Source organism: Danio rerio, chromosome 5 (assembly GCF_052040795.2).
Source record: "Danio rerio strain M-AB ecotype USA chromosome 5, GRCz13ab, whole genome shotgun sequence".
Classification (NCBI taxonomy): Eukaryota; Metazoa; Chordata; class Actinopteri; order Cypriniformes; family Danionidae; genus Danio; species Danio rerio.
In genome coordinates this window covers 18,913,216-18,925,474 of record NC_141025.1, presented here as the reverse complement: position 1 = coordinate 18,925,474, position 12,259 = coordinate 18,913,216, and the positions used below count along the sequence as shown (strand labels likewise).

The following is a 12,259-nucleotide window of genomic DNA, read 5'->3' as shown; positions in this document are numbered from 1 at the left end:
CCAAACTCGGTCCTGGAGAGCCGGTGTCTTTCTGAGTTTAGCTCCAACTTGCTTTATCACACCTGCTCAGAAGTTTCTTGCATACCTAGTAGAAGCTTGATTTGCTTGTCCAGGTGTGTTCGATTAGGGTTGGAGATAAACTCTTGATGACACTGGCCCTCCAGGACCGAGTTTGGACAACCCTGAGTTAGAGACTCTAAATTTGATGTGGCTATTTTTGTCCTCTATCTGTCAGCCAGTGTTCTACAATCCATGGACTTCCATAGACTTAACAAGTGAACAAATAATGCTAGGATTATAGCAAGTGTCGGAATACCATTGGTATGCTTTCCCCATAATAGTATGCTAGTGACCCCACACTTGAAGAGGATGTAGCTAGTTGTCCCTTTAAAATGTGTAAGAAGTTGTGCAGAAAACTAAAATGGCATTTCGGCATTTTCTAACATTTATATAAATGTTCAGATCAACAAGATCGGACACATCACAGCTGTGTTTCCATCAGAAAAAAAATGGCATCGCTCTGAACTACAGCAGTGAAAAAGCATTTGAGCCCCAGAGAGCTGACACTTCAGACCCCCCAGGCGAGGCCTCTGGACCGATATGGTGAGCAGAGAGATGTGAATTACAAATTACAGCTTTTGAACACTGAAACAGACACTTCTGACTTGTATAAGAGACTTGTCGTCCATGCTAGAGGTCTCTTTATGCATTAGTTTGTGTGTGTGTGCGCACTAATGTGCCGGTCTCAGGTGTTTATCCTGAAGTGTTAAAACACAGCTGTTCTTGCTTTTAAGAGACTTTTCCGTCATTTGCACAATGCTAAGTCATCCATTAAATGCTAAGCCATCCAGCAGGGTCATATCTCTCGGCCACTTGAAAAGAAAGTTGTTTATGCTCGATGAGTGTTGCATTTGTGTATATGAGAACTGAAAGCTTTTGTATTAATGTGAATATTCTGTATGCACATACTGTGGTTGCAGTGGCATTTATGAAGGTCACAAATGGAGGTTTGATTGTGAAAAAAGCAAAAACAAACAGCAAAAAAAATCAGTTAATGTTCATCATTTTGGATCAAAAGTGAGGCGAGATCCTTTAGGATTGTAATGTGGCCTTACAAAGATGCTACTGTATTTTATTAGTCAGAATACCTTCATAATTATGTAAAGGTATATTAGCCTAGTCATTGATCAGAGGAGGAAAAAAAAAAAAAGTAGGTTAATTCAGTGGACATTTACCAAATTGTCAGACAGATGCATGCAGAGGTGGACTGTTATCCGAACCGTGCCATGGCCCATTTTCTGGATCGTTTGAGAAGTGTGGGTGCTCTGAATCGGGCACTGGCGCGGTTCAGTTGGGCGGCCCTGGCCCGGTTTTGGGCTTTTGCACGGACTGCTTATAGTGTACACTCGTAGAGCACGAGGACTTTATGAACATTTATAAGCGTTAAAATAGGCTGATCTATTCGGTGAAATATGTGTGTAACTGCATCCCAAACGACTAAAACGATGTAAACAAAATCTCCACTGTGCTGAGCCAGAGCGCTTTTTAAACTGAACAGCGCATCATCGATGACGTAAGCGTGCCCAGGCCCGAATGCAATGTAAGTGCAAGCCATCAGGGGAGACGGGAAGGAGGACAGGTGTGCTTTGGCAAAGTTCAAGGCAACTGTACATAGTGTGAGTACGTCCTTAGTGATTTGGGGGCCCTAGCATTTACACAAAACACTATCTATACATAACATTGATTTTTTTTCTCTGTAGATTCGAGATTTTTTTTTGTAAATAAACAGCATGATAAAATATATATTTTAAGTGGAACCTTTATCTACTTAATGTAAAATTAAATACAGACTATTCACAAATAAAAGCAAGTTCACAAACTGTGTACAGTTAATTAGCCATATTTGTGATTAGATTTTAATGTTTGCATGTGCAGTTCAGAAGGAACACTCCACTATTCATGGGCACCCGATTTTGAAAAGTAATTACCTTAAAAGACAGATTTTACAACATTTATAAAAGAGGTATATGATTAATATAGGCTTTTTGGCATGGTCGGAGCCCCCCAATGCCCTAAGCGGCTGCTTACTCTTTGGTTAAGTCTGACTCTTGATGCATATTTAGGCTTTTGTTAATTTACAAAAATAAAAATACATTAACATTGCCGCAAGGATACATTAAATTTATTAAAATTATTGTTAAAAGTGAGGAATACACTGTGAAAAACTATTTAATTGTATAAGTTATTTACGTGTTTTATGAATCACAGGTGTTTTCAGATTATTTACAGCTATAAATTGTACTATGAGACATTGATGTTTATTGACATATTAGTAGTTTTATATATATATATATATATATATATATATATATATATATATATATATATATATATATATATATATATATTAGGGTTGGGCGATGTTGTATGATTCATTCGAATTTACGTTTTGACGACGATTTAATTTTATATTAAATCAAGAAATCGCGATTTTTAAAAAAAAAACAATTTGATACATTATAATGGCACCAGTGTACTTTGGTTCACTCTCTGTATGAAGCAGGTCGCACACCAGAAGCGCCGCGACACCCCTCGCTGCGTGATGCTGCGCGTCACAGAGCGGCGCTTCTGGTGTGCGACCTGCTTCATACAGAGAGTGAACCAAAGTACACTGGTGCACACCAGAAGCGCCGCTCTGTGACGCGCAGCATCACGCAGCGAGGGGTGTCGCGGCGCTTCTGGTGTGCGACCTGCTTGACTGTCTGTTAACGCGTGAAGTCATGTAGGATTTTACTTGTTGCATTAGTCCGAGTCACGTCTGGATTGTCAAGACATATTCCCTCATCAAGTCGATAAACTCGATCTCAACATGTATGAAGGATGTAAAAACCTGCCATGCGAAAAAAAGCGCCGGAAATAGTTGACCGTGCTGATATTTTGGTTTGAACACGAGCAGAGGTGAACAGCAGCGGTAGCAATGAAAATGAGAGTACCCGCTCCATGATGTCATTTAGCGGACCTATATGAAAACCAGACAGATCAGGCAGCATAATACAGAGAGTGGTGCAAAGCGCATGAAATGATCGATATTTAAAAGGGGTAAAAAGAAAAATAGATTAAATATTTTATATTAGACACACATCTGGTGCTTTTATTTGCTCCTGCTATACGTCCACAACTTCACATACTGGTTTAAATTAGGCTTTACAGTTTTCATGTTCAGTCATTTTATTCCACTGTATCTCTTTAAGAAAAAGGCAGCAGCATTACAACCTGTCATTCAATCAGAAGATAAAGTCAAAGCCGAGCTGTCAGGCAATCTTTCCGAGGCTCAGCAAAACTTGACAAAAAAATACCTCTGTATTCCTGCAACTGCAATATTTACACAAATATTTTTTTTATTCAAATCTTCTGCACGGATATTAAACTTGTGAATTTGTTTTACATTTATTTACACCTTGTTGACCAATTTATGTATAGCATGGCCATTAAAATACAATGTTCCTTAACCAGATGTTTTTTTTAAGTTACTTATAAAGAGAATGCTACTTCAGTCATGTTGTTGTAATGTCTTCCGCCATTCATTCACATCTGCAGCTGATGTCAGAACAACAGAAACCATTGCTACTTTAGAAACTTCACTTTAGTGCTAGTACTGGAATGATTCTCTAGTGTAATGTCTAAAGTGATGACAAAACAGGTGATTTTGCTGATAATTTAAGATTTTAAGGCTGAACAGCATGAAATGCCATCAGTCTACTGAGATTTTCCAGTATTTCTCTGTTACAATCGGGAGATAAAAGTAATTATCCCAGAAAAAAGCCAAAGCAGTGCAATCACTACCAGATTACTGTTGCGTTTGTGTTGAAGAAAAACGCGGGCATCTCTTTCTTTTACTGGACTAGTCTGCAGTACCGAAAACAGGAGACTCTTAGGAAACAAACAGATGGCCAACCAAAAAACTCAGGGTTATACAAAGAGTGGCCAACACAAAATACACACATTCCTCATATGTCCGCCCATCTCACACTCAACACACTACAAGTACTAAAGTACAAATACAGCACTACAATATACAAAAGAGAGAGATTGACTTAGAATATCACTTACCAGTTTAATAATAATTTGATCAGCTGTAATTAGAAATTACAAGTTTGTGTTTTTCTTCTCTAAGGGCTTATTAACCAGTCTCTGTCGCCATCTTGTGGTTGGACGTCTACCATCTCTGCTCTGCTCAGTCTGATGGACAGGTTGATGAATGCCGCTGTGCATCTGTAAATAAACTGCATAGTTCAAATCTAAACTACATTCTCGCCTAAAAAGTCCCAATAGTACATTATGTTGTTAATATGTAAAACTGTATTCCTCTGCTTACCACTCATGTAGCGGAGTAATACAAATAATTACTGATAGTTTACCAAGTTTTCAAACTTGTCAACATCAAAAGTTGTTGGAGAAAAGATCAAGATCCCATAATACAATTCAAAAGCCTAAAAAATAGAAAAAAACAAAGAAACATGACTCAGAAATTGTCTAATATACAAAAGTATTTTTATAGGATCATGTAAAAAAAAAAAAAAAAAAAAGAAAAAAAAAGGAATCTGAACATACATGCCTTTACTATGTTGCAGTTCCTTAAAATGCTTTTCTTGCCAGTGCTCCTTATTGGTAATATGGATTAACATGGCACTCTGTATTAACAACCAGATCTCTACTACCACCACCTGCCCAAACCAAGGTAGTACTAGAGCCAATAAGTGTACTGATATATGGAAGCTTACACATCACCAGCAAAATGAAATCATAACAGGATTTCTGCGGGTTTCATAAAGACTTTAAGACCGTTTTAAGACCATTAGGAATTAAATTTTAAACTTATACAGGGTTAAAGACTTTTTCCAATAGCCTGGTTTTATCATGAGGAATCGTGTAATTGTTTTTTGCTTTCTTTTCCTGATTATTGAATTTAATTTGGGGATTTTGCTGTAAAAATGTCTAACAGCTGTTGTCAACTGTACCTCTTTGCAATAAAAAAAAACCTTTTATTTATAAAAAAAAAAAAAAAAAAAAGATTTTGAGATGTATTTTTGGTCATTGGATAGATGTTGGTCTGATTGAATCACTTTACTTGGATAAAACAAAATGTAGAGCTGTTTAAAATAGTTTAAGACCTACAGCACAATATTTTAGCGAATTGAATACATTTTCAGACCCGGCAGACACCCTGCATAAAATGACCAAGCATAAACAAACACAGTGAAACATGAAATTATTCACACCGCTGCCAAGTACTGACTTTTTTGTTCAAATGCAAATAAAAGCTGAGAAATATATATTTTCCCCCCACGATGACGCCTCTTGTACATCATCTTATTATCTCTTGGGAGAAGCCTGCCAAAAAAAAAAAAAAAACTTGCTGGTTGAATACAAGTAACGTTACGTCAGAATTTGCCAGGGGTATGAATAATTTCTGGCTTGACTGCGCACACACACACACATACACAAAAAAAGAGAAGAACTAATTTTAGAACTGGTAAATTGTTTATTCCTTTTTTAATTGAAGGTTTACCATTTTCCTTATTTTATAGAAAACGGAGGGGGAAAAAACAAAAAAACAAACAAAATCGCCTTTTACAAACATTTACAAATAAATGACAAATGGCTGTACAAATAAGAACTGAAGGAGAAAGACAAAAAGAAAGGAGGGAGGGAGAGTCGGATCACTAAATTTACATCAGCTTTTAGTTCAGAAGTAAAAACCGTCCAGTTTTCGAGAGTCCTGCCACGCAAGCTTTGTGCTTGATCAAAAAGATCCCAAGGGAACCCATCCTTTCTTTTTTTCTTACCACTTTACAAACATAATTAATAACTGTATTTAACAAATTAATTCTTTGAAAAAAAAAGGAAGAAAAGAAAAAGAGCATCATTATTTTTGTCCATTTCATTAGTGTCCGTGTCTGCGGTATAGACAGTGCTGTCAGACTGTTAGCACATGTACAAGCCAGGAAGGGGTCGGGGTGAAACATAAAACGGTCAAGTGCTATTTCAGACGCAGTAATTCGAGCTGATCCTGGTACTCTGTAAAAAGTCTCTGGAAACGCAAGTTCTGACCAATCACAGGCAGCACCTCCGTCAACAGATCCCGCTTTCTCAGACCCTGAAATGCAAGCCAAAATGCAATGAAACCTTTCCAATAGTAATTCTGTCATCTTAAATCTGCTGTTCGATTTTACACTGAAAATGAATACCAGGACTGTGGACTCCCAGGAGCTGCTACTGGATTTGTGAACCGGTCCCAGTAAATCCTGACACAGTTCTCTTAACCTATGCTCATAACCTGCAAAGATACAGAGTTCAAGTCAGTGCACAAGGGCAACATTTGGCTTGAAAATGTGGTCTAAGAAAAAGGTAGATGTAGTAAAACAGGGGTTAAAGTAAAAACTAATTCTGAGCCTGAACTAGTAATAAAGTAATACAGCTCTGCATGACTTAAAACAGCAACCGCAAGTCTCTTCTCCATCATTAAAAGTTTGCCGTAGTGGTCTTGACAACACAAATACTGCTGTCACCTAAACAGAAACCCTGCTCTGCTTTCATTTGATTGAAGAATGAAAAAAGACTGACATTATACGATTTTTCCGCTCGAGCACACAGCACGCAACAGCAAAACGGGAGGTGCCCACGGCGCATAAGCAGTACGTAAAACACTGGCGGCTGTTAGTAAATCATTCAAAAGACGCCCCTCTCACTGCAAAAATCACATTCGCTGTGATCAGCCCTTTATGCAGCAAAACTTTCAAAATATATGAAATAATATTTTTGAATCGTTTAACCGATATCATTAATCGGTTACAAATGCACCCTTTCGGCTAACGGTTAATCGATTATTTTAAGCATCTCCAATTAAACCGCATGTGCAGGCTCTAATTTTTTTTCCTTTTTTCTCTCACGGCCACACGCCGAAAATCAGGATTACTTTAAGCCCTGAGTAAAAGAAACCTACTTAAAAAATGAATACAGATGTATACAACCTCAGCTGTATAATATGTTATGCAGTTACTAAGATGGTAAAATACACTATTTATACTCTTTTTCTATAGGCATTCTTATTGTCTAAATATTGTGGGTTTCAGATTATGTTTTGAGTTCATAATTTGCATCATTTGTTTTTTTTTTAAATGTTGCACACATGAGCAAAAGCACAAACTGTTTGAACCTGTTTTTGTTTTTACACAGAGTATGGAAGCAAGTTTCAGCTTCGAGATAAAAAATATGAATAATAATTGTGACTTTTTTCTTCACAATTTTAACAAGAGCTTCAAACAAACAGGTATTCCTCAGAATTATGATTAAGGGTTAAATTGTGTGAGCTCTCAAATTTGACAAAAATTGAAGCAGTGATTATCATTAAAAAAATAATAAAAGAGCTTAACTTACAATTGAGTTTAGAACTCAATATTGTGAGCTAGAATGTCAGAATTGAGAGATAAACAATAACATTTACCTATTTTTAAATTCCACGGCTTAAAAAAGCTTCCAATTAAAATAAATTAGAACATTAAATTGAAAATGAAAATGTTTGTATCAGTCTGAACCAGAGAATGTGAGGTGCATAATTTAGGTTAAAGCGATCTTTTTGAAAGCCGGCGTGTCTGGTTTTCGGTACTTATTTATAACAGATAAAGTATTGAATCATTTGACATATTCAACTATTTAATTAACAAACCAACCAAGCCTTTTCTGTTCTGAGAATTGACTCTTTGCCTAGCCCCGCCTTCCTTAGTTACTGTTGTTACGCCTGTCAAGCTTTCGTGCCTGGCAGATCTATTACAATATGTATGCGCCGCTATCAGACATTGCCAGGGATTGAATTAGTCATTTTGCCGAACAGGTGAGATATCTGAGAAAGCCAGACAAAAAAGGACTGCAGTGTGCATTACAGGGGTAATAGCCACCTCATTCGCTGACCATTCAACAGCTTAGTTCATGCACACAAGAAGAGGTGAAATTTAAAAATGATCTAATAATAACAAATTGAACCGTGATTTCTTTTTTTTTTTTTTTGCCAAAAAGCCTGACAGACTATTGTTGTGCAATGAAATTTAGCGTTACTAACCGACAAGGAAACACACTACATAATTCATTTATAGAAAGAAGAGCCAGAAAGAGGAAATTGATGGATTTGTGCCAAATATTAGCATCATTGACCCATAACAATGTACAGTACCTATAACTTTCAGTATGTTTGTGTGCTCTTTATCTAGTTTCTATTCTAATTTGCAGTTAAGTAGAAAAAATAAATAAATTGAAATCCAAATCAGAGAATAAGTAGCAGAAGTAAACAAATAGATTTTCCCTATCAGCATATATTAATCCGACACAACGCTATAATGCCGTCACAAATGACTAAATTTCCAAAAGACAGACATCTGTGAATTATAGTTCTGATATATGGACATGAGGATTATAAATGACTGAAAAACAGCTGTGGGTGAAGTATATTGATCGCAAGTGCTCCGTTTGTGGCAATATCTCTGTTTTGTTGTGTTGATATGTAATCCAAATATTTGTAGCTTGAAACTAATGGAAATACGACTGAACTGTGCTGCTTTTACCGCTCCTCACACAGCTTGATCCATGCTGGCATTTCTCCCTTTGGTTTTTAGGTTTTGAAATGAATACAAATAATTCCACCACCCCGTCCAAATTTTTAGGGATACTGGGTCTCAGATTTGCACAATCCATATGCACAGGGCTTTAGCTTGTTTCCCTTTGTTGAAAGCTTGACAGACTTCCTGCGCGTAGCTACACTTGTAAGCTACGATTGGTGTGTGGCAGTTTTCAGGTGTGGCTTAGCGAAGGGTCGATTACAGTTACTAATAGCCTAGTCCTTATAGGCTATGTTTGATTGATTTTATAATTCATGTAAAGTTTTTTTTTCAGGTTGTTCAGGGACATCAGATGAAAAATAGCCTTCGGCTAATTCTGGTGCATTTGCAGAAATGCTAATTAATGTACACTGTCCCTGCCAAATAATTAAACAAACAAACAAACAAACAAATAAATACAAACTGTCCGTTTATAAAATATATAATTTACGAATCAGTCTTTACTGAAGAATAAGTTGAATCCTATGCATTGCATGATGATCACTGCAAACTAAGCTGAGGCATTCATTTCACATATATGTACTCTATAAATATAAAAAAATGTAAGTAATGCAACACTATGTTAAAAAAGTTTATATAGTAGGCTATAGGCTAATAAAAGGATAGAAAATACTTGCCGCTCCACTCTTCTCATTCTCTGGTCTGAACAAACGCATGAACTGCTGCTGATTCAAAATAAAATTGTTTATTTTTACATCAAATATTAACCTCAGAAGGAACAGAATCTTTATTTCTCAAAGACTTTTCTTATTTCTCATTTTCGCTTTTATTTTAAGATTTAATTTTCTCGTTTTTGACTTTATCGTGGCTGGACTGTGTGAAGACAGAAAACAAACTTGACGAGATTGAGATAAGATGGGGAATGGTCTGTAAGCTGGGACTCAAACTTGGAATTTCTAAAGTTCAATGGCACTAAATGTCAGCAAACTGTCAACTAAGGCTGTCAGCTCCAACTTTTTCCCCCTTTTCCTAATGAAACCTCTTGTTTTTTTCTTTTATCAGTTGACCATATACTCACTCACCCTCGTTTACAAGAAAGCGTGCGTAGATAAGAAGCCAGTGTCTGTACTCGCTCGCTGAAAGGAGCATGAGGGCGGAGGAGAGCTGGTTCTCCAAGAAGGCCAGAGTCATTCCCTGCTGCAAGTGATGAGGAGTCGATGACAAGCGAGATGCCAACCGCCCAGCGCTGACAGAGACAAAAACAAGGCTGTTAATACCGTACTCTGATTGGACGACATTAGCTGTGTATCTAATGTCAGGCCAGTGCAAGTGAGGGCTCATGTGTGTAGCGCCCCCTGCCCTCTTAGGCTTTGTCCTGACCTAAGCTCTATAGGGTGGAGCACCGGATTCCTACAGTTTAGCCTCTCGACTAATATTTCACTCCCCCTAATCAGATACCACTTTTAGAGATCTTCAATGAATAAGTAAGCAAAACAAATTAAGTTATAAACAAATAGAAATTTATTTATAAACAAAATAAAATAAAGATGAGTATAGAGGTATTTGTTATTTATAAAGGTGATATTATAGGTATAAATATAATTATAATGCTATTTATAATAAGATATGAATTATTAATACAACCTTATATCAATACACAATAGATAAAACACTAATTGCAAAGAGAAACAGTTATTAACCTTCAATAAACACACAGTATGAGTATCCAACAACTGGACCCCAATCACTTAAGCAATAAGCATTTTACACTTTTGTGACTTGATGCACTTTTTAGACGCTCCCTTACTAAAACTATAAATTCACTCTTGAATGATTTAGATTACTCACAAGTACTTAGTGCATTCGTATCTCAGATTATAGAATCTCAAAGCAAATATTCTCCAAATATAAATGTTAAAATAACACCTTTTTCACTCTTTTTTGTAAACGTTAACAGCAATGAACACTTTTGCAACACTGAAATATTGAAAGTGGGCCCACTCTCACACACACACACACACATACAGTCTCACCCACCCTCGATGCAGGCCTGTTATGTTGCTCGGGTGCGTAGTGGCCTTTGAAACTGCAAAATGGCCTCTTCACTCTTAAAAGAGCAAAAAGAAAACACTGTAAATGTACCTGGCGTTCCTGCAGCCGTCACGATCGTCGTCCGTTCCGCGATCGTCGTTCGTCCGTTCCGCGCGATGTCGTCTGTCCCGCGATCGATGTCCCCCACCGCGAACCGTCAGTCCGATGCAGCGTCAGCACACAGCATGAACACTCCCGCCGATGCAATGAATCTGTCCTCCTGAACGAGCTTCACTCTCTTAACAGTTCACTCGCTAAAACACTGCGTCAGTCTAGTGTAGCATTGACTGCTAAAACACGAGGATATGGTCTCACACGAGCTTCAATGTCTTCAGCTCACAAACGGTCTCAATATACTCGCAATTATTACACTTAACGCATACACTATGGTTCTTAAACAACTTTAGCACACTTTAAATCAATGTAAACTGTATATAACTCACGATTTGCAGTTATAACACTTAAGTTTCTCTCAGAGACAAGCCTCTGCGGTCTCGTTCTCTCGATCTTCTCCTCAACTCTCACGATAAACCAATAATAGCTTATTCACCTATAAGAGAGGCGGGGACTAATTGGTATAGACCCAATCAGGTATTAACACACAAACTTGATAGCAAAAAGCACATTTTCACCCAAGTGCAAATCAAACACTGAAATGTAGCGAACGAGTTACTTAAAGGGAAACATACCATATAACTCCTATAATAGTATGCATACTAAAATGCACTTTCTTAACAGAATAGTGGTCTGTTAATATTCTCTGTCTATTAGATTACCATAATATGAAAAATATAATTATAATCTCTGTATATTTCTATGTATAAAAATATATTATGCTCTGCTTTTAGGTGCAAGTGGGTTTAAGTAAGCTCTTTTTTAATAAGGGCTACATCCTCCCCCTTCTAAACTTCTCATGCCCTCATGAGACATTTAAAATTGAATCACAGTTCTGACAATAGGGCCAGGGGCTGTAGGGACACACTGGGAACACTGAGCCATGGGGTGACACCAAACTGTGTTGCAGCTCTTTCGGGTCTTTGACAAATCTTCAATGTGTACTACCATCCCTCGGTGAACCATAGTTAATGGTTTATCAGTGGGTCGGCCCAAATCATCATAACTCAGCTTTATTACTGGTTTCACTTCTCTCGTAGACTTACGACACACAGCAGGTTCAGGCCCCAGTTTGGGAACATTTCTGTGGTCATTGTCTCCTACACCTTGATCATCCACAGCTTCAGCAGGCTGATTGAGAACCTCTCTCGCCTCCTCCTCTTCCACTGTATCTTTTCTCGCTTCACACTCTGAATTTAGTTCTGGACCATATTCAGCAGGTATAATTTCAGGTTCCACAGCAATTTGAGGTGTTGGCAGAGTTCTCAGAGCAGGAATTAACTTTGGGTAGTAATAACAAAGGTCGTCATCCTCACTCTCAGATGTCTCATGGTTTTCATCTCTTACTTGCTCAACATTTTCAACTTTCTTTTCCTTTTGTACTCTTTTTCCTGATTGTGCTCTTGTTACAGGTAACTGTGTTGAGGGATTCGAGTCATTCGCCT

At 37.5% G+C, this 12,259-nt stretch overlaps 1 protein-coding gene across 1 annotated transcript in view; it reads right to left on the bottom strand.

The window, feature by feature from the left end:
* Window positions 1-5,522: 5,522 nt before the first annotated feature.
* hira (histone cell cycle regulator a) overlaps window positions 5,523-12,259 on the bottom strand; it is a 35,191-nt gene continuing 28,454 nt past the window's right edge. Inside the window, exons 23-25 of the mRNA XM_087253355.1 lie at window positions 9,692-9,855; window positions 6,249-6,337; window positions 5,523-6,157 (exon numbers count right to left, since the gene is read on the bottom strand). Coding sequence (XP_087109481.1) covers window positions 6,041-6,157; window positions 6,249-6,337; window positions 9,692-9,855 — 370 coding nt within the window. The 3' untranslated portion in view covers window positions 5,523-6,040. The remainder of the gene's footprint in view (window positions 6,158-6,248; window positions 6,338-9,691; window positions 9,856-12,259) is intronic.